The sequence below is a fragment of the Bos grunniens genome, chromosome 1, assembly GCF_055505025.1.
Source record: "Bos grunniens cultivar Pamir isolate PY7600 chromosome 1, Bosgru_T2T1.0, whole genome shotgun sequence".
NCBI classification, from domain to species: Eukaryota; Metazoa; Chordata; class Mammalia; order Artiodactyla; family Bovidae; genus Bos; species Bos grunniens.
The window spans coordinates 16,122,681-16,145,456 of record NC_141165.1 but is presented as its reverse complement, the minus strand read 5'-3'; the positions used below and the strand labels follow the sequence as shown (position 1 = coordinate 16,145,456).

At 43.3% G+C, this 22,776-nt stretch overlaps 1 protein-coding gene across 2 annotated transcripts in view; it reads left to right on the top strand.

Annotated features, from left to right (window-relative positions):
- Nucleotides 1–22,776, top strand: part of BACE2 (beta-secretase 2) — a 107,701-nt gene that overhangs the window by 49,089 nt on the left and 35,836 nt on the right. The window contains exons 3-6 of one of the 2 annotated variants that reach the window (XM_086341323.1): nt 9,420–9,636; nt 13,149–13,277; nt 19,402–19,536; nt 21,515–21,616. In XM_086341323.1, the coding sequence (XP_086197449.1) occupies nt 9,420–9,636; nt 13,149–13,277; nt 19,402–19,536; nt 21,515–21,616 (583 nt within the window). The remainder of the gene's footprint in view (nt 1–9,419; nt 9,637–13,148; nt 13,278–19,401; nt 19,537–21,514; nt 21,617–22,776) is intronic. The other variant, XM_086341423.1, reaches the window with a different exon arrangement.

Genomic DNA, 22,776 nt, shown 5'->3' with positions numbered 1-22,776 from the left:
GGAGCTCAGATACATCTTTAACAGGTTTCCTCCCCAGAGCAGTTTTGTTTTCCATCACAGATCTGTAGACACATGATACAATAGAAGAAAATAATAGTACAGCATAGTGAAGCCAAGTTCGAGTAATGTGTATATCTACCTTTTAGATTGAAATGTGCAAATCTAACACCATGGGTGGATATTTTCTTGGTTCCCAGACCTCCTATGCTACATGAATAAAAATGAGAGGTTTGGACTGACTCTAGAATCTGTTCCATGATAAAGTGGTTGAGGGGAGGGGGTTGTTTGGGGCAGAGGATTTGGACAAACCACAGTTTGAGTGGGAAAAGGTAGCCAGGGGCTCATAAACAGGTAAACAGCACAGCCAGTGGTCAGTACAAGTCAGAGTGTGCTTGCAACCCAGTTACCCTTTTGCTGGGTTTCCTTGATTACAGGTAAAGAATCCACCTGCAATGCAGGAGACACAGGAGATGCAGGTTTGATCCCTGGGTCAGGAAGAATCTCTGTAGAAGGGAATGGCAACCTGCTCTGGTGTTCTTGCCTGAAAGGTCCCATGGACAGAGGAGCCTGGTGGGCCGCAGGCCGAAGGGTTGTCACAAACAGTACCTGACTAACCACACACAGGCACGCACCCGTTTGCTATGCAGATGCAGATATGGAAGCATTCAAGGGTAAACACTAGTCAACATTACAAATACTGCATTCAGTGCCATTTAATATGTGTACAATATTTAATCAACGGTAGACAACTGGCTTCTTTCTCATTTGCCTTTGACTTTGCTCATTGCTGGCTTGAACCATAATTCTCTCAGCCTTAGTGGGACACAGCCTTCTAACTTTCCTATTAGCCAGGTTTGAGTTCAGGTTTGAGTTCAGGTTTCAGGTGGCTCCTGTCATTCATGCTTAAAGACTGAGCTCCTCTGCCTCCTTTGCACCTGATTTAATGTGAAGACTCCTGGGAACATTCGTGACTCCCATGATGGCTAGCCCTGCCATCCTGCTAACCACACAGGAGAATTCGGGCCTCCCTCTTAGCTTTCTGAGCACCTGAGGGTCTCATCTAGATGTTTCTCCTTTGTGAGCAAACAGAGAACTAGCAGAACCTGCCAACATGCAGGGGAGGCCCCAGACTCCCCTGCTTTGTCAGTGTCGCCCCCACTGGCACCTCCGTTATTCAGACTTCAGCCTGCCTTCTCATTTGCAAGTATTGTTGAAATTTATTTAGTACCTTAAAACATGACCTGCTCTGGCCTTCTAGCCCTGATACTGCCTTTCTTATAAAGAGATCTAGTCTCCTCCTACCAGTGCAGGAGACATGGGTTTGATCCTGGGGTCAGGGAGAACCCTGGAGAAGGAAATGACAACCCACTCCAGTATTTTTGCCTGGGAAATCCCATGGACAGAGGAGCCTGATGGGCTACAGTCCATGGGATTGCAAAGAGTTAGACATGACTGAGCAACTGAGCATGCATTCATTCTTCACCTGGGCTTCTTCTTAACTGAAACATCACATTTTGAGTTTTAGGCAAGTTCTATTCAGTCACCTGCATTTGTCACCAATACAAACACACGTGCTTTGCAGGTTCAATCCTTGCTTTGATTTGTGCTAACCTTTCTCTCCTTTCTTCTGTTTTTCCTAAATAGTTCTCATAGGTTTATGTCAACACAGATGCATTATTGTTAAGATATGAACTATGAACATAATTTATATAGTAAATTATAAACAATTAAGTTGCCTGATGCTTTCAGCTCACTTTACAGTTGGCCTAAGCTACACTTTCCACCATGGTATTTGATGGAAGCCGAGAGAATGTTCTACTTCCTCTCTCAATTTTTGACAAAGGTTTCTTTTCTGAGATGCAGCTTGCTGCCTTGTGATGTTTCTGTATTTGCTTGTCCCTCTGATCTCTCTTAGTTATAATAAGGTTTCTGGTTGGGTTTGTCAGCCTCTGATTCAAGTCCCCCAGTCTCTGGATATTCAGGTTTAACGCTTCCTGAAACATGTCCCAGTAATTGGAGATTTGACTTGGGGTTCTTTGACAAGATCTCTTTGATTTATGGAATCAGACATCAGGCTACCATCAGTCATCTGTGCAGCTCTGTCCCATCAGAAGCGCTCTTTTCCTGGTGGTGAATGTTCCAATGAATTACTATACAGCAAAAAGGCAATCATGTATTTTTTTAGGTGTACTTCTTTTTTAGCAAGTAAAATAGTCTCCATCCAAGTGGCTTGATGAGAGATTCAGTATACTCATCCCCCTGACCTTATACTAATCTATTTAGAAATTAACTATGTTTTCACTAAAATGTCTCCCCCTCCTATATTCCATCTGGGATGCAGTTCACAGAGTAGTTCTGGCAAAAGAACAATTTCTTGTCTTCAACTGATGCTTATGAGTAGAGTTGGGATATTAGAAAATTAAGCAGGTTGTTTCCTTAAGGAGGCTGACCCAGGCCCTTGAGATCTCATGCTACATCTTTCCATCTGATGATGACACACATTTTTCTTGATTATTTAGATAACTTCTTAAGTTTGTCCAGGAGGGGTCTTGCAATATTGGGGCCCTGAAGCATTTGCCATTGTTGAGTATGTTGACGACCCTCCGGCGTGAGCAGAAGCCCCTGGGCTGGTGAGTGGCCCCACTGACTCTGACATGGTCACTTCCAGACCTTGGAAGAATAAGACAGGTATCTGGTCACCTGGTCCAAGTCCCTTATCCCTGAGGTAGAGTCCAAATTCTGAAATGTGCAGAAGGCCCCCAGGGAGGTCTCAGGCAGAATTTTCCAGGCGACTTAACATTCTCTTGGGGGCTGGTGGTTTGGGGGAGCCAGAGTCGACTGAAGGATTCAATTCTTTTGATCTCTGCCCTCCCACCTCCTCCCTGTATATGTTCTGAAAACAAAATGGGTTTCTTTAAATTAATAAAATGTTCTGTGGTTCTTCTGTTCTCAGTTTGATTGATTTCATTTTTCAAGCCTGCGTTCCCTTCAGACTTGTATTAGAGTCAGAAAGTCTCCTGAATTTGGTTCGAAGTGATTCTGTGGCTGTGGGTGGACTCTTTGCTAGCTACTCACATCCTTGATGAATGGCTGTTTATACACACCCAGAATGGATGCTGCAAAAAAGGAGCATGTCTGGGGTTCACTCTCGTTATAGTTAATTAATGTCCAAAACAGCTGAGAACCAAAGCATTTTAGTGCCAAGAGGTGGGATGTTAGGACATAAACATGGAGGAATGCGTAGTTTTTAGGTCTAGTGCTGAAACCTACGCGTTAATAACATTCAGAGCTGCTTGCAATTCATCTCTGGGGTTTTTGCTCTTTGAGTTCGAGGAGCCCAGGGAATATGAGCTAAGAATTACTTTTTTCTCTCATTATCTACAACTGTGCTTTCTACAAGGGTAGCTACTAGACACAAGTGGCTATTTAAATTTAAATTAATTAATGTTAAATACAGGCTCATTCTTTAGTCAAACTATCCAGATGGTCCCTGACTTAGATGGTTTGAATTAGCTTTCAACTTTACAATGGTGCAAAAGCAATACACATTCAGTAGAACCTGTACTTTGACTTTTGAATTTGTTTTTAATTCTTTTATTTAACATTAAAGAAATTGAGACCTATGGACCAGAGTTTCTTAATCTCAGCACTACTGACATTTTGGGCTGGGTGATTCTTTATTGTCGGGGGCTGTCTCGTGCATTTGAGAATGTTTACAGCATCCTGGTTTCTGTTCCATTTGATGCCAGAAGCTTCCCTCTCACACAGCTGTGACAACCAAAAATGTTTCCAGACGTTACCAAATGTCACCCGGAAGGCAAAACAGCCTCTAGTTGGTAATCACTGTCGTAGAAGCTAAATCCAAGTTCAATCATTGGACAATGCAACATTAAAATCCAAGTTTGGTGCTTTTTATCCCACTTTCAATGGACTTGTTCCACCAATTCTATGGAAACTCATGGTGGTAAGATAGCTGATGCCCCTCCAGATATCACATATACATTTCCAGCAGGAAGATAGGAGGCTAACAAGTAACAAGAGGCAAGAACATTCCTCCTAAAGTGGCCATCTTTTTACTGAGAAGGCATGCCCTCCCTAGTGACTCTTCCTACATAGCATTAGTCAGAAGTGTTTGCATTTTGAATTTTGCTTCTGCCAAAACTGGCAGGAGGGGACAATCCTGTCTCGTGATGCTGGGAAACAGCAGCCAAAGCTCCCTGTCAGCCCTGTGATCATGAGGGTAAGCAACTGATATATTGACAGCCGTGAGGACCCAGACAGACATTCTGCTTTGTTCACTTTCAATTTAGTAATCAGTAAATTAGAGGAGATATTTAACATTTTATCATAAGCTAGGCTTTGTGATAGATGAGTTTGCCCAACTGTAGGCTAACGTAGGTGTTCTGAGCACCATTAAGGTAGGCTGGGCTGAGCTTAAGATGTTCAGAAGGTTCAGTCCATTAAATGCATTTTCAACCTAATGATAATTTCAATTTACAATAGGTGTATCGGGATGTAACCCCATTGGGGAAGATCTGCAATCACATTTCAGGTGCTTTGGAGCCACCTGTGGCTACTGTATTGGAAGCATAAATAGAGAATATTCCTGTCATTGCAGAAGCTCTATTGGACAGCCTTGGTCCAGAACACAGAAGAACTCCATCTTTTAGAAACCTGGAAGGCTCTTCCCGTCCCTGCACCATTTCAGCCAAGTCTTACCTGAGACTTGCCCCCTTTTCCTGGAGGTTGTTGGACTTCACAGTGAAACAGTTTTGGATATTGAGAAAGATTATAGGAAACATTTTCTAGGAAAAAAGCTTACATTTTCTAATAGCAGCTCGTAGATTGAATAAAGGTAGCAAGTGATTAGACAATTATGATAATAGCACCTACTATTGTTGTGTACCTGCTGTGTTCTGGGCTTTTGTTCTAAATCATTTACAAAGAGACTCACAGACTTGGCAAACGAACTTACGGTTGCCGGGAGGAAGGGATAGTTAGGGAGTTTGGGAAGGTCATGTACACACTGCTATATTCAAAATGGATAACCAGCAAGGACCTACTGTATAGCACAGGGAACTCTGCTCAATGTTATGTGCCAGCTTGGATGGGAGGGGGGTTTGGGGAGAGAATGTGTGTGTGTGTGTGTGTGTGTGTGTTAGTTGCTTAGTTTGCAACCCCATGGGCTTAAGCCCACCAGGCTCCTCTATCTATGGAATTCTCCAGGCAAGAATACTGGAGTGCGTTGCCATTCTCTTCTCCAAGGAATCTTCCTGACCCAGGGATCAAACCCAGGACTCCTGCATTGCAGGCAGATTCCTTACCATCTGAGCCACCAGGGAAGCCTGTGGGAGAGAATGGAGACATATATATGTATGGCTGAGTCCCTTTGCTGTTCACCTGAAACTGCTAAAACTTTGTTAATCAACTCCAATAGAAAATAAAAATTTTAAGTTTGAAAATAAAACACCTTAAATAATGATAATATATTCATTCAAACAATAAATGGTTTATAATATTAACTCTTTTAATCCTTAGAATTAACCCTGTGAAGTGTGGTGCTATTTTGTCCCTACTTTTCGGTGGAGGAGACTGAGGTATAGAGAAGTTAAATAACTTAGCCTGGAGTCACACACAGCTCCTAAGTGGTTGAAGTGCTATTTGACCCCAGACAGCGTAACTCCAGCTGCCTCCCACATCTTTGTAAGTGGCACCAGAGTATCCAGAATGTTCACCCATGAGGGAAATAGCAAACTGGTCAGTACACTGCAGAGGACATTCTGCCTAGAAGGGCAGCCTGGTTAGAAGGGCAGCCTGGTTCATGCTCTTCTCAGTGACCTCAGCAAATTCTAATGAGTTTTCTGTGGGCTCACCAGGCTTCCCTGGTGGCTCAGATGGTAAAGGACCTGCCTGCAATACAGGAGACCTGGATTCCATCTCTGGGTTGGGAAGATCCCCTGGAGGAGGGCATGGCAACCCACTCCAGTGTTCTTGCCTGGAGAATCCCCATGGACAGAGGAGCCTGGCAGACTACAGTCCATGGGGTTGCAAAGAGTTGAACACGACTGAGCGACTAAGCACAACAGACTAAAAATTAAAAAAAAAAAAAACAACTTCTCAAAAGAAAGTCATGGCACTATAGACTGTTTGGTGGGCATAACTGATTTTCTAGATGAAGAATTGGTATATTAGGGCTGGCAGGCTACCTCCAGCCTGCCGCCTGTTTTCCTAAGTAAAGTTTTGTTGGAACATGGCCACACATGTTTGTTTAATATATCACCTCTGGTTGCTTCTCTAGCAGAACAGAGTAGGTGAAATGGAGATCACGTGGCCCACAAAAGCTGAAACATTTACTTTCTTTAGAGAAGCTCACCAGCCCTGCGGTGGACCGTATTCTCTAGGTCTTTCAAAATAACCAGCCTCTTCTGTTAGCAATAGTGCTAATGTTTTGAACTTGAAGAATGACCCTAAATTGTCAGAAAGGACTGACATTTCAGTATTTTCATTGCTTTTCAACCTAATGTGTGCAGCCCCTGCTGTGTGCCAGGCATCACTGAATTGGTGCCGGCACTCAGCCCTGGCACGAAAACACCAGTCCTCAAGTGCCTGCATTTCAGTGGTCTGACTATGTGCTTTCTGTAAGTAATCTCTGATGGGTTCCTTAGCACTCCATGTGCCTGGGGTCCATTCACGCTTACTTTTCTGCCCGTGCTTGCTGTTGTCAGAAGACATGTGTACACAAAATGTTCACCTAGTGCTGCTCTCTAAGACTGTGGTGGAGTTAGCTAAAATAGTCAGAAAACATTAAAATTAAACATCCTTTGTATTTCATATCCCATTATGGAGGTAGAATAAACTAAATTTCTCTAAAATGTGTCTGCCAGACATTTTAAAAATACTTTTTTCCCCCTGATTATAAAAGTTATATATGCAGAAAATATGGAAGGACCTAACCACAAGAATGGCAATGGCACCCCACTCCAGTACTCTTGCATGAAAAATCCCATGGATGGAGGAATCTGGAAGGCTGCAGTCCACGGGGTCGCTAAGAGTCAGACACGACTGAGCGACTTCACTTTCACTTTTCACTTTCATGCATTGGAGAAGGAAATGGCAACCCACTCCAGTGTTCTTGCCTGGAGAATCCCAGGGACGGTGGAGCCTGTTGGGCTGCCGTCTATGGGGTTGCACAGAGTCGGACATGAAGTGACTTACCAGCAGTAGCAACCACAAGAATGAGAGTTCCCCGCCACAAAACCCCACCACCCAGAGGTAGCCCTGTTAGTATCTGAGTGTAATAATTTTTTTGAAGAAGATTGTGCCACATATACAAAGGTTCCTTTTATCTTAATTTTTCTCTGTCATTGAAAATGTCTTAGTCAACATCATTTTCCAATACTACATAATATTCCATTCATATTTCTGTACCATAATTTACTAAACTGTTTCCTTTTTTACTGTGCACTTAGGTTGTTTCCAGCTATTTTCTACTATAAATAAAACATAATAACTGTCTTTGTTAATGAATCTCCATTTGCACCATGGGTGTTTCCTTAGGGTCAGATTCTCAGAAATGCAGTTACTGAATTAAATAGACCTAATATGACCAACCTAGGTAGCATATTGAAAAGCAGAGACATTACTTTGCCAACAAAGGTCCGTCTAGTCAAGGCTATGGTTTTTCCAGTGGTCATGTATGGATGTGAGAGTTGGACTGTGAAGAAAGCTGAGTGCTGAAGAATTGATGCTTTTGAACTGTGGTGTTGGAGAAGACTCTTGAGAGTCCCTTGGACTACAAGGAGATCCAACCAGGAAATCCTGGAGGAAATCAGTCCTGGGATTTCTTTGGAGGGAATGATGCTGAAGCTGAAACTCCAGTGCTTTGGCCACCTCATGCGAAGAGTTGACTCATTGGAAAAGACTCTGATGCTGGGAGGGATTGGGGGCAGGAGGAGAAGGGGACGACAGAGGATGAGATGGCTGGATGGCATCGCTGACTCGATGGACATAAGTCTGAGTGAACTCCGGGAGTTGGTGATCCACAGGGAAGCCTGGCGTGCTGCGATTCATGGGGTCGCAAAGAGTCAGACATGACTGAGCGACTGAACTGAACTGAACTGAACATTTTTAAAGTTTATAACATGTACCCCCCAAAATTCATATCATCTGTGACTTAACTTCCTCTCTGTTTCCCAACAGTACCATACTAGGTCATATAACCCTACAGCAAAGACTTATTATCATAGATGAATGTTCAGAGATTGAATGTTAAAGTGAAAATTGTAGACAAACAGGTCCATTTACAATGATCCCACTGGTGGTTGGACACTTCTCTTAGGAATGTGATTGTTTTCCTAAGGGAACCATGGTTTGAACACAGATATTTGCTTGGAGATGTCCCTTGGCCTGTAATCCAACAGCATTGTCAAGCTCACCTGGGTGTGAGAATGACCTTATAGGACTGGACACCCCAGGGCCTTGACACCTGCTGCTCTCTCTCTCCAGGACGTCCCCCTGCAGAAAGTCCCATAGCTTATTGTCTTCCCGCAGGTCTTACATAAATGTCAGTCTCAGAGCAGCCTCTGTGACCACCGTGTCTCTCTTCTATCCCTCACCCGCTCTCTTCCCTGGGTGGCTCTCATCACTCTATCGTTGCTTGAAATTCTAGGTGTTCATTTGTTTACTGTCTGTCTCTGAAATCCCAAGAGCAGGGCTTCCATTTTCCCTGTCCGTTGTCTGGTCTTGTTCATGTTATTCTGTCTCAGTATCTCTTACCTTTAAGTGTTGTGCGGTTATCACAGTGACTTGTATCCCAGCTTGTCATTAAGGTCACCCTTCTGATATGGGGATAATCAGCTTGGGGACAGATGGATGGCCTTGAGAAGGAACCTGTGACGCCAAGAGGTCACAGGGGCCCTGAGGAGGGCTGGCCCTGGTGTTGGGGGGGTGTGACTTGACTTTTATTCATCACACTGGCCGTTTGTATGAATTTGAGCCTGCAGCCACTTTGGGCACAAGCTACTGGCCCTCCTTCTGGGGCTGGTGGCCCCTCCCTGTGTCACAGAGCAGCAGTGCAGTGCCCCCCAGAGCCGGAGGGACAGGCGGACCCACACTTGGTTGTGGCGTTCCAGTTAAGTACAACACCTGACTTACGGGGGATACGTGGGCTCAGCAAGAAGTTAAACTCGGGTTACATGTAGACCCCAGTACTCCCTCACAGATGGCACAGAAAAGGTCATTGCCCAAATGTCAGTGATTATGTTGTGGGAAATCATGCCTTGTGAGCATGAGGACTCTTCCTCGGGAAGAATTGCTGATGCACACCTTCCTTGCTTAGAGCGGCTGTCTTGACGGCTGTGTTGTCAGAACAACAGCAGGTGGACAGAGCACAGGACACAAGGCCTCTTCTCTTTCTCCAGGTCCAGCACGTACCGCCCCAAGGGTTTTGATGTCACTGTGAAGTACACACAGGGGAGCTGGACGGGCTTCGTTGGGGAGGACGTGGTCACCATCCCCAAAGGCTTCAACAGTTCTTTTCTTGTCAACATCGCCACCATATTTGAGTCAGAGAATTTCTTTCTGCCTGGGATTAGATGGAATGGGATACTTGGACTGGCTTATGCTACCCTGGCCAAGGTAAGAATGATGGGTGGGTCTACGAACATCAAATGATGGAACAAAGTTCTGCAACCAGTCACTGGAGGGGCCAGCAGAGGGGTCCAGGCTGTCCAAGACAGTCAGTGAGAATCACATGGTTGAAAGACCAGTGTTCACATGATTGATTAGACCTCTAAGCACTTTGAAAATTTAAGGTAAATGGCAAGATTCTTTGAGCCTTCCCGTAAGATATTCCCATGGCATAGCGTTTTTCATTTGTTTTTTTCTGTTTATTTTACTTGTATAGTTGACAAATGTTAACAGAATCTGAATCCCTTTGATGGTGGTGCTTGTTTAGGAGTTTTTATTAGGGCAGGATTAAGAGAAAACACATTTATTAAATTCATAAAGGGGACTTCCAATGCAGGGGATGAAGGTTCGATCCCTGGTCAGGTAACTAGGATCCCATACACTACACAGCATGGCCAAAAAATTTCTTTAAAAAATAATATTGATAAAGAAGGAGGTTCAGGGTGACAGTGGAAACTCCACAGGAAGAGATGTCCCGCCAGGCATGGAGCATGACACTGCTTTCCCCTCCCTCTGGAACTGGGGCCCAGATGCCTGCAGGCACACCCTGGGGATCGCCAGCCAGTCGAAGCAGCGATGCTTTGAGGAGAGACGGTGAAACCTCACTCTCATCAGCATCAGGACCATCACAAAACAGGGAAAGAGCACAATTCTCTGTCCTTGGTCCACCCAAAGGAAGCAATGATCATATGTGGGAGGATGGGGGTGGGCTGGGAAGGAAAAGATGCCAGGGGCAGGCAGATCTGACAACCCTAGTGTGACCCCTGGGCCCCGAGAGGCCAGGGTGGGTCAGTGTACACGTGAGGAGAGGTCACCCCTCCTGGCCTGTAACCAGGCACCCTGGCTTGGCTTCTCCTTATTCAGACAGGCTTTGAGCCAGCGCTAAATGTGAAACAAAGACTTGTGGGTGTAGAAAGTCCTGTTTTCTCTCTGGAAGGATGTTTTCTCCAGCTCGAGTTTACTAGCAAGTGATGCAGGCAATGAGGTGGGGGGACACGGGGGCATTTCCCAACACTGTAGTTTCTTAAGGAGAAAGAACAACCCTGACCCCTGGACCGAGACCATTACAAGATGTCCTTCCGTGGAGTCTCAGGACCTCCCCAGAAGGCAGACTTCATAGGCTCACGGTAGTCGTGTGGGCAGAGGGTTAGAGAGGCTTACCCCTTGCCGAGGACTGTCGGAGCACAGAGTCCTGTCTGAAGAGCCCAGATGGACTTTAGAGCTCGGCACCATTGGGCTTTCCAAGTGGCTCAGCAGTAAAGAATTTGCCTGAAATGCAAGAGACGCAGGTTCAATCCCTGAGTCTGGAAGATTCCCTAGAGAAGCAGCCCACTCCAGTATTCTTGCCTGGATATCCCACGGACAGAGGAGCCTGGCAGGCTGTAGTCTATGGGGTCACAAAGTGTCGGACGTAACTTAGCGACTGAATGACAACCGTAAGGAAAGTTTAATATGAGTTCCCAGACTTGTAACAACTTCCATTTCTAAATACTTTTCACTGACAATTGACTACATGTTTCTTCTTGTGACTTAAAAAATAAAAGATATATGATTGACTTGATGATTATTTGGGAGATGGTACCTTAAAGCTAAATTATCTGGAATTAATAATACATGAAACTTCCTCAAGAATAGGCTGCTTCGGGTTTTTTGAGATGTCCAGACTCCCCAAAAGACCTTTTATCTTTTCATCTATGAGATTCCAAGGTGGCCAACAATTGGCTTCATGTTCCTAGGTTAGGGGAGACCAAAGCAGGATTTACAGGAAGTGGAACATGTCTAGAAAGAGGACTGGCAGGGCGGTCTGGGTTGGTGGCCCAAAGACATTTCTGAAATAGATTCCATGAGCACCCAGTCGGGGTGTCAGAGTGTGCAGGGGCCCCCAGCTGATGCTATCTGCTCCCTCACCAAAGATGTGGTTATGGCCACCTGCAGGGTCTCAACCTGCTGAATCAGGTTCTCTACTGGTCCTGGGCAACTGTGTGCTTTTAAACCTTAAAGGGATCCTAAGTCCTGCTGAAGAATGACTTGGTGCAATAATAATAGATCCTGTCGCATGTACCGGGCACTTTTCCAAGCACTCTGTATGTACTGACCCATTTAAGCCCCGGAAGAGCTCTGGGATGTGACTGTGATCCCCATTTTACAGATAAGGAAACAAAGGGACAAGTCACACAGTTTGCAGGTCAGGGGTGGAGCCAGGATTCAATTCCAGGCAGTGTTTTCCTGGCTGCTTCTCATGAAGGCAGACACAGGCTGGGTCATCACCAGACCCAACCTGGTTTCTAGAGGGGGCTTTGTCTCCTTCCTTGACCCATACACAAAGTGTTTAGGCTACAATTACACAGAGGGATTGGGCCAAATTCTGCCAGAATCCACAGAGGCTGGGAAAGAAGCGATAGGAGGCCAGATATGAAGGAGCTAAATAAATAGGAAGGTTTCTGTCTGATCACACTACTGTCACTGCCTCCAGAATTAGAGTTTCAGTTCCTACAGATTATAAATAATCCTTCCCTATATTTACTGTGGATGGCCAGAAGATACCTGGAGCATCTAAGCTGCTACAATTGTTGAGTTTTCATCAAGAACAAACCATTCATAGTAACAAACTCTAATCTCTCCCAGTTGTCAAAGCCAAAATGGAGACATGGATCTATGACGTTCTTTCCTCACCACCAGCACCTATGACCCCCCTCTGCTCCCGCAGCTAAGACCTGTTCACAGACTATCCTTCCTTTTCAGTTCTAGAGAAATGGGGTTGTTCTCTGAAGGCATGGTTACATGTAAGGAGGCACAGAGGATGTTACTGACATATGGCAATGAGGAGTGATGGGCTTTGTAAACTGCAGGACAATAGCATCGTTCCTTTTCTGATCACAACAGTAGCATTATTCCTTTTCTGGTCACCAGAGTTCAGCAGACAGCCAGCAGAGCTAAGCCTCCTCCCAGGGTCTGGGATGTGAACTGTTCCCTTGGGTCAGGCATCTGTCATTTGCATGATGGACGACTATGACTGAAAAGGGTAGGGAAAAAAAAAAAAAAAAAACTTTTCCTGAAGCTGCAAAGGCAGCTCCTGGAGACCCTGTTCTCTCCTTACTCCAAAATGTCTAAGATTAGATTCCACCACCTACCTAGGTAACCCATTTCTGCATCTTCTCACACTGGCCTCACAAGGTGGACAGATGATAAATGGGGCAGCCACTTCACAGCTTCAGGAAATACTATCTTATCTTCCCAGCAGAGACACTGCCCCAAAAGGAAAAATACCAAGTCACAGGGAGTTCTGTTGGAAGTTTCCAAATTAGTGGACTTAATCATGAGCTTGTTTATTTCTTAACCTTGAAAATATTAAATAGAAAGAAACACCATATTGTACACCATGCCTGGCCCCTGCACAGGGGGACCCCTTGTCTACCCTGGAGTCCTTAATCAGCTGCCTTGTTTCCCTGCTCCTTCTGCAGCCTTCAAGTTCTCTGGAGACTTTCTTTGATTCCCTCGTGGCACAAGCAAAAATCCCCAATATCTTCTCCATGCAGATGTGTGGGGCCGGACTGCCAGTAGCTGGATCTGGTACCAACGGAGGTAGTCTTGTGGGTATCTTTTAGTCTTAAAGGGGGGAAAAAAAACCAGTGGGGCTATTTTTCCTGCTTTATTCAGACTCTGATAGAAATATTAGACACATAGAGATACATGGGTGCTCTGAAAGTTTTGATAATCCTTGTTTTGTAGCCTTAAAAATGGATAAAATTGGGTAATTTTCAATCTTTCCTAAGCATCCTGCTATCTAATAAAATGATTCTCATTGCTTCCCCAAATTCCTTTAAAGCTTTTTTTTTTTTTTTTTTAATTCTCTTTATTACTTTTAAAAAAAATCACATGCTCCCCATCCTGAACCCTCCTCCCTCCCAACCTCCCCATACCATCCCCCTGGGCCTTCCCAGCGCACCAGCCCCAAGCATCCAGCATCATGCACTGAACCTGGACTGGCATCTCGTTTCATACATGACATTTCACATGTTTCAATGACATTCTCCCAAATCTTCCCACCCTCTCCCACAGAGTCCATAAGACTGTTCTATACATCAGTGTCTCTTTTGCTGTCTCGTACACAGGGTTATCGTTACCATCTTTCTAAATTCCATATACATGCGTTAGTATACTGTATTTATGTTTTTCCTTCTGGCTTACTTCACTCTGTATAATAGGCTCCAGTTTCATCCACCTCATTAGAACTGATTCAAATGTATTCTTTTTAATGGCTGAGTAATACTCCATTGTGTATATGTACCACAGCTTTCTTATCCATTCATCTGCTGATGGACATCTAGGTTGCTTCCATGTCCTGGCTATTATAAACAGTGCTGCGATGAACATTGGGGTACACGTGTCTCTTTCCCTTCTGGTTTCCTCAGTGTGTATGCCCAGCAGTGGGATTGCTGGATCATAAGGCAGTTCTATTTCCAGTTTTTTAAGGAATCTCCACACTGTTCTCCATAGTGGCTGTACTAATTTGCATTCCCACCAACAGTGTAAGAGGGTTCCCTTTTCTCCACACCCTCTCCAGCATTTATTATTTGTAGACTTTTGGATCGCAGCCATTCTGACTGGTGTGAAATGGTACCTCATAGTGGTTTTGATTTGCATTTCTCTGATAAAGAGTGATGTTGAACATCTTTTCAAGTGTTTGTTAGCCATCTGTATGTCTTCTTTGGAGAAATGTCTATTTAGATCTTTGGCCCATTTTTTGATTGGGTCATTTATTTTTCTGGAGTTGAGCTGTAGGAATTGCTTGTATATTTTTGCGATTAGTTGTTTGTCGGTTGCTTCATTTGCTATTATTTTCTCCCATTCTGAAGGCTGTCTTTTCACCTTGCTAATAGTTTCCTTTGATGTGCAGAAGCTTTTAAGGTTAATTAGGTCCCATTTGTTTATATCCGCAAATCAATCAATGTAATACACCACATTAACAAATTGAAAAACAAAAACCATATGATTATCTCAATAGATGCAGAGAAAGCCTTTGACAAAATTCAACACCCATTTATGATAAAAACTCTCCAGAAAGCAGGAATAGAAGGAACATACCTCAACATAATAAAAGCTATATATGACAAACCCACAGCAAACATTATCCTCAATGGTGAAAAATTGAAAGCATTTCCTCTAAAGTCAGGAACAAAACAAGGGTGCCCACTTTCACCATTACTATTCAACATAGTTTTGGAAGTTTTGGCTACAGCAATCAGAGCAGAAAAAGAAATAAAAGGAATCCAAATTGGAAAAGAAGAAGTAAAACTCTCACTATTTGCAGATGACATGATCCTCTACATAGAAAACCCTAAAGACTCCACCAGAAAATTACTAGAACTAATCAATGATTATAGTAAAGTTGCAGGATATAAAATCAACACACAGAAATCCCTTGCATTCCTATACACTAATAATGAGAAAACAGAAAGAGAAATTAAGGAAACAATTCCATTCACCATTGCAACGAAGAGAATAAAATACTTAGGAATATATCTACCTAAAGAAACTAAAGACCTATATATAGAAAACTATAAAACACTGGTGAAAGAAATCAAAGAGGACACTAATAGATGGAGAAATATACCATGTTCATGGATTGGAAGAATCAATATAGTGAAAATGAGTATACTACCCAAAGCAATTTATAGATTCAATGCAATCCCTATCAAGCTACCAACAGTATTCTTCACAGAGCTAGAACAAATAATTTCACAATTTGTATGGAAATACAAAAAACCTCGAATAGCCAAAGCGATCTTGAGAAAGAAAAATGGAACTGGAGGAATCAACCTACCTGACTTCAGGCTCTACTACAAAGCCACAGTTATCAAGACAGTATGGTACTGGCACAAAGACAGAAATATAGATCAATGGAACAAAATAGAAAGCCCAGAGATAAATCCACGCACATATGGACACCTTATCTTTGACAAAGGAGGCAAGAATATACAGTGGATTAAAGACAATCTCTTTAACAAGTGGTGCTGGGAAATCTGGTCAACCACTTGTAAAAGAATGAAACTAGAACACTTTCTAACACCATATACAAAAATAAACTCAAAATGGATTAAAGATCTCAACATAAGACCAGAAACTATAAAACTCCTAGAGGAGAACATAGGCAAAACACTCTCTGACATACATCACAGCAGGATCCTCTATGACCCACCTCCCAGAATATTGGAAATAAAAGCAAAAATAAACAAATGGGACCTAATTAAACTTTTTTTTTTTTTTTAATGTTCCTTTGAAAGGTAACTGATTTTGTTGGGTGTTGGAGGGAGGGGCATATGAGGACCTGTGGGGCAAGGTGGTAGGTTGGATGTGCTGGGATTTCATAAATTTGTAGGGAGTGGGGCCTAGGATTTCATAAATTTGTGGGGCCTGGGATTTCATAAATTTGTTGGAGAGACAGGAGCACCTTATGCACAGAAGTACATATACATGCATATACACACATGTTACGCATCTTATACATACACTATACCCATCTTGAGTTCTGAAGAAGAGCACAGAGAGATAAGAAAGCCTTCCTAAGTGATCAATACAAAGAAAGAGAGGAAAACAGTAGAATGGGAAAGACTAGCGATCTCTTCAAGAAAATCAGATATCAAAGGAACATTTCATACAAAGATGGGCACAAAAAAAGACAAAAAGAGTATGGACCTAACAGAAGCAGAAGTTATTAAGAAAAGGTGGCAAGAATACATGGAAGAACTATACAAAAAAGATCTTAATGAACCAGATAACCATAATGGTGTGATCACTGACCTAGAGCCAGACATCCTGGAGTCTGAAGTCAAGTGAGCCTTAGGAAGCCTCACAACAAGCAAAGCTAGTGTGGGTGATGGAATTCCAGCTGAGCTAGTTCAAATCCTAAAAGATGATGCTGAGAAAGTGCTGCACTCAATATGCCAGCAAATCTGGAAAACTCAGCAGTGGCCACAGGACTGGAAAAAGTCAGTTTTCATTCCAATCCCAAAGAAAGGCAATGCCAAAGAATGCTCAGGCTACCACACAATTGCACTCACCTCACACGCTACCAAAGTAATGCTCAAAATTCTCCAAGTGAGGCTTTAACAGTACCTGAACCATGAACCTCCAGATGTTCAAGCTAGATTTAGAAAAGGCAGAGGAACCAGAAATCAAATTGCCAACATTCATTGGATCATCAAAAAAGCAAGAGAGTTCCAAAAAATATCTACATCTGTTTTATTGACTACGCCAAAGCCTTTGACTGTGTGGATCACAACAAACTGGAATATTCTTCAAGACATAGGAATACCAGACTACCTTACCTGCCTCCTTTGTATGCAAGTCAAGAAGCAACAGTTAGAACTGGACATGGAACAACAGACTGGTTCCAAATTGGGAAAGGAGTACCTCAAGGCTGTATATTGTCACCCTGCTTATTTAATATATATGCAGAATACATCATGCGAAATGCCAGACTGGATGAAGCACAAGCTGGAATCAAGATTGCCAGGAGAAATATCAATAACCTCAGATACACAGATGACATCACCCTTATGGCAGAAAGCAAAGAACTAAAAAGCCTCTTGATGAAAGAGGAGAGTGAAAAAGCTGGCTTAAAACTCAGCATTCAAAAAACTAAGGTCATGGCATCTGGTTCCATCACTTCATGGCAAAGAGATGGGGAAACAATGGAAACAGTGACAGACTTTATTTTCTTGGGCTCCAAAATCACTGCAAATGGTGACTTCAGCCATGAAATTAAAAGACACTTGCTCCTTGGAAGAAAAGCTATGACCAACCTAGAGAGCATATTAAAAAGCAGAGACATTACTTTGCCAACAGAGGTCTGTCTAATCAAAGCTATGGTTTTTCCAGTGGTCGTGTATGGATGTGAGAGTCGGACTATAAAGAAAGCTGAGCACCAAAAAATTGATGCTTTTGAACTGTGGTGTTGGAGAAGACTCTTGAGAGTCCCTTGGACTGTAAGGAGATTCAACCAGTCCATCTAAAGGAAATCAGTCCTGAATATTCATTGGAAGGACTGATGCTGAAGCTGAAAGTCCAATACTTTGGCTACCTCATGGGAAGAACTGACTCATTGGAAAGGACCCTGATGTTGGGAAAGATTGAAGGCAGGAGGAGAAGGGGACTACAGAGGATGAGACGGTTGGATGGCATCACCGACTCAATGGACATGAGTTTGAGCAAGCTCTGGGAGTTGGTGACGGACAGGGAAGCCTGGCATGCTGCAGTTCATGGGGTCACAAAGAGTCAGATATGACTGAGCAAATGAACTGAACTGAACTGATACATACTTACACACATGTGCATGTACACAGCACACACACACATATGCACATGCACACACGTGCACACATATACACACTACACAAGCATACATCATATACACATATGCTTACACATGTGCACACACATGTACACACAAGTATATACACATGGCTATGCACATATACACACATACTTGTGCATACATACACACATGCATGCATGTACACACTATATTCAGTTACACAGAGATTTACATAATACATACTTGCACGTGCATACATACATGTACATGCACGGATGTACACACATACCTACACACACACACACACACAATGAAACAGAATCGATGCTGGGTACATGCCATATCCCAAGTGTCTCCCTGACGGACCTGCACCCAGCCGTCTACAGTGGGAGAGGAAAGGGAGAATGCGCATGAAGGGCCCCCAGGCCCGTGGTGCTGACCTCTTTGCTCTCTGCCTGTGAGAAACAGCCTCACACGTGTTTTCAGCACTCTGTTTTTTTACCACCTTTTCAGAGGAGAGGGGTGATGTTACACAGATTCCAAAGTGAAGTTTTGATTAGAGAAGCTCTCTTGTTCCTCTTTCCATGCAAATATGTGGGGCAGGAAGTCATCCTTCATCTTCCGAGGAACTAAATTTTGTCAGTCTGTGTGGTTAACCATTTTATTGCATTTCTTTGCCCACGACTGGGATGGGGTGGGGGAGGATCTCAGTATCAGAAAGCTGGAACTGTATGCATTTCCTCTACATAAGAGAAACTATCAAAGCATCCTGATTAGAGTGGGACTCTGATCTTCCAACACATGGCCCCAGAATGTTCCTTGTTTAATTTCCAGGCCTATGCATTTGTTTATAACATCCTGTTAAATTGGAAGTACTGATTCCAGTGAAGTTTTGCCTTATAAGAGCATGCTTCTCATCAGAAAAACAAGTATTGTATGTTAACACATATATATGGAATCTAAAAAATAGTATTGATGAACCTATTTGCGGGGAAGGAGCGAAGACACAGATGTAGTGCATGGACTTGTGGACACAGTGAGGGAAGGAAAGGGTGGAATGAATGGGAAAAGTAGCATCAACATGTATACACTATCGTGTGTAAAACAGATAGCTGGTGGGAAGTTATTGTATAACGCTGGGGGCCCAGCCTGGCATTCTGTGATGACCTGGAGGGATGGAGTAGGGTGAGGGGTGGGAGGCTCAAGAGGGAGGTGATATATGTATAACTATGGCTGATTTGCCTTGTTGTACAGCAGAAACCAACACCACATTGGCAGAACAGTTTTCCTCCAATTAAAAAATAAATTTAAAAAGCAAAAAAGCACGCTTCTCTGTGTGACTTTGTAATATGCCTATATTTTCTTTCTCTTAAAGATGTAAATGTTTTCCTTCCCAGGTCCTAGGTGGAATTGAACCAACTTTGTACAAAGGAGACATCTGGTACACCCCTATTAAGGAGGAGTGGTATTATCAGATAGAAATTCTAAAATTGGAAATTGGAGGCCAGAGCCTTAATCTGGACTGCAGAGAGGTATTTCCACTCTTATCTCTTTGTGTCTCCTTGTCTGCGTGTGCCTGGGCCATTAAATTTGCATATTTAATTCAGCTAGTACCTGAATATGAAATCAGACTGTGCGTTACGTTGCAAGATAAATCAAAAGCTCATGACAATAAAAGTTACAGGGCTTTATTGTAGATAATTTTGTATCAATAACCCTCCCTCTAATTGCTTCCCTTCAATTCCTTCTCTTGAAAAAGAGGAATTAGCATAAAATGATGAGTGAAAAAAGTTATATAGAACCACATCATCCTGGCTTGATGGTCCCTGAACTCTGTTCAAGAGAGTAAAGTAAGCAAGGTTTTTATCAGAGTAAAAGGGGACTAAAAATAAGCAAAATGAAACCAGAAATTCATCATCAGCTTTATCCTCCATCCACATCTAATTCCCCATTTCCCCCCCAGGACACAGTTCTCACTCAGAGAAACATTATGATCTAAAGATGTGGGTGGCTGATGGTGCTAAGAGGAGGCAGAGCTGGGAAACCGCATCTCTCGTTAACCTCGTTCACACCTCTCACTGCATTTTGGCTTATTTGTGGCACATAATGACATGATTGTGATGATCTCCAACATTTTCAGAATTGTTTTTAAAAACCACCAGCATTTCATCAGCATTGATTGTATTCGTACCTGTCATCATTGCCTTTCACTTTAACCATCACATTGTACCGTGAGTTCTCATATAGAGATGCCTCTGCAGAAACAATCAAAGCTTGATAAAGGGATGGTCCAGTCCCCTGGGATGGTGTTTCTGTCCTAAGTCTACAAGTCTGTTTATTGTCAAAAGGCATTTTTTTGCCAGTGAAGAGTCCAATGGTAGAATCAGATGGGCTGGCCTAAAATAAACTACAAACTCTGTGTATGTGTGTGTGTGTGTGTGTGTGTGTGCGTGCGTGCGTGTGTGTGTGTGTATTGGAGAGTATAAGCGCCTTTGGAGGTTTGATTCTCATATTCTTCGTTCTCTCCTGCCCCCCTTCCCAATCTGCCATCCTTGCCACAACAGAGAAAACAATAAAAGTACTATCATCCTACTCCAACATTTCAGTATACAAGCTTTCCTTACACACACAGGCATGATAATTTTGTGAACAAACAAAACTGTATTTAAATTAGAGCTTTTCTAAATTGAAATCAGTTTTACACTTGAAAAGAATATGAATCAGTTGCTGTATTTTAGTTTCTCACAATTCTTCACTCCTCCCACCTGCTACCTAAACAAATCCTTACTTCCTTTTGACCTGATTGGTGTATTTGGTCATATGACTCAGGGATTTGCCCTGGAAACAGGAGGATTGAATTGCCCATGGCTCATTCCATCCCCTGGCAGCCTTGCTCATCCAGTTATGTCCCTAGAGGCTGGGTGACTTCTTTGGTCTTGGCCCACTGACCTCCACCTTTTCCCTCAGCCACATAAAGAATGAGGTGGGGGCAGGGCTGGCAATGTCTCTGTGTTGTAAAATTCTCTTATTGAATGTGGCTTTGGTTCCATTCTAAATGAAATATGGGGTATCTGTTGAAAAACCGTCCTTCCTCCTCTTTCTCTGCTAATGAAGTAATACAGAGTTGATTTTGCATGATTTACATAAATAACATTTAGTGTTTCATTTCAACCTCTAAAGACAAATGGGTCTTCCCTCTTTGGCAGAGGCAGGGGTGGGGGTGGGCGGGGAGGGTGGTGGTCCTTTACGGAATCCAGCCACTGCTGAATAAGAGAAAAGTCCTGAATTAAGCTGTTGATTTTGGTGATATCACTGCCCTTTTCTGGCCTCAGTTTCTTCATCTATAGTGAGAACACTGGGTGAGGAAGTTCTTGGTTCCCAAGTTCTGAGAATATGAAATAAACTGTAGCCACCAAGGAAGTACCATGGCTACTGAACGCATGTATCACAGAAGCAGGCAATGGCAGGCTGGACCGTGCATTGATGTGGGTGCCTTCTCCCCTGTTCTAGTACAATGCGGACAAGGCCATCGTGGACAGTGGCACCACGCTGCTGCGCCTGCCCCAGAAGGTGTTTGACGCCGTGGTGGAGGCTGTGGCCCGCACGTCTCTGGTGAGTCCCCAGAATGTTCGATGAGTCTCGGAGGTCACACCAGGTCAGGACCACATACTGGGGAGTACCTCCGTGTATTCTAACAGTTCCAATCCAAGGGTTTGGAGGGTTGTTTTAATGATTATTTCTTAAGTTCACGATCTTATTCTTGGATGGTGGTGGTGTTTAGTCGCTAAGTCATGTCCGACTCTTGCAGCCCCATAGCCCTCCAGGCTCCTCTGTCCATGGGATTTCCCAGGCAAGAATACTAGAGTGGGTTGCTATTCCTTCTCCAGGGGATCTTAACCCAGGGATCAAACCCACATCTCCTGCGTTGCAGGCAGATTCTTTACCACTGTGCAACCAGGGATTCCACTTTATTCTTTAATATGAACCACCAAATAATTCCTTCACTTTAATCTCAGAGGTCTTGGATCTAAAGATGCAATGCCTTTCGGTATTTCAAATAATAATGTAGTTGCTATGGCACTTTTTTAAACTATGGAAAAATAAACCACTTGGTAACACATTAAATAGTAAACCAGGAATGTGTTTGTAGCTTTTTAAACAAACCAAAAATTATGCTTCTTTTTTGGCCTTCATCCAAGCTATGCTTTTTAACTCCTACTTCTGTAACAAAGTATGATTCACAGAAGACAAAGGTCAGTCCACCAATATAGTAATTATTTTATGACCATGCTTTGAAATACCATTAAAATCCTGGTAAAGGACAACATGCCTTGAGGGCCTGGTTAACAGTCATCCCAGTGTGACCCCAACTTTCAGTTCGTTCAAGCACCAGGATGGACCACGAAGCATTGATTGCAAGGACCACAGCCTTGGGGGGCAGATGGACTTGAATTTAGTCTAGTTTCTGCCACTTATTAGCTGAGTGCCTTGTGGGGCAGTGGGTACTCTTGTGCCCCCTGAGAGCCTCTGTGTTCTTATCATGGCTTGTTGTGAGGGTTTAGGGTAACACAATGGGTGTTTGGTCAAGAAGTACTTCTATTTAATGTCTAAACCATGGTGCTACCGCTATTTGTTTGGATGTAAGATAAATATTTCTCTCAGCTTCTTGGGTGTCTTCATAAGCGTCTGTCCATGCAGGGCCACTCTTACAAGGTCACCCAAAAAAGTCTCTCTGCTGGTTCTGACTCCAGTGAGGCTGACAGTCCCACGAC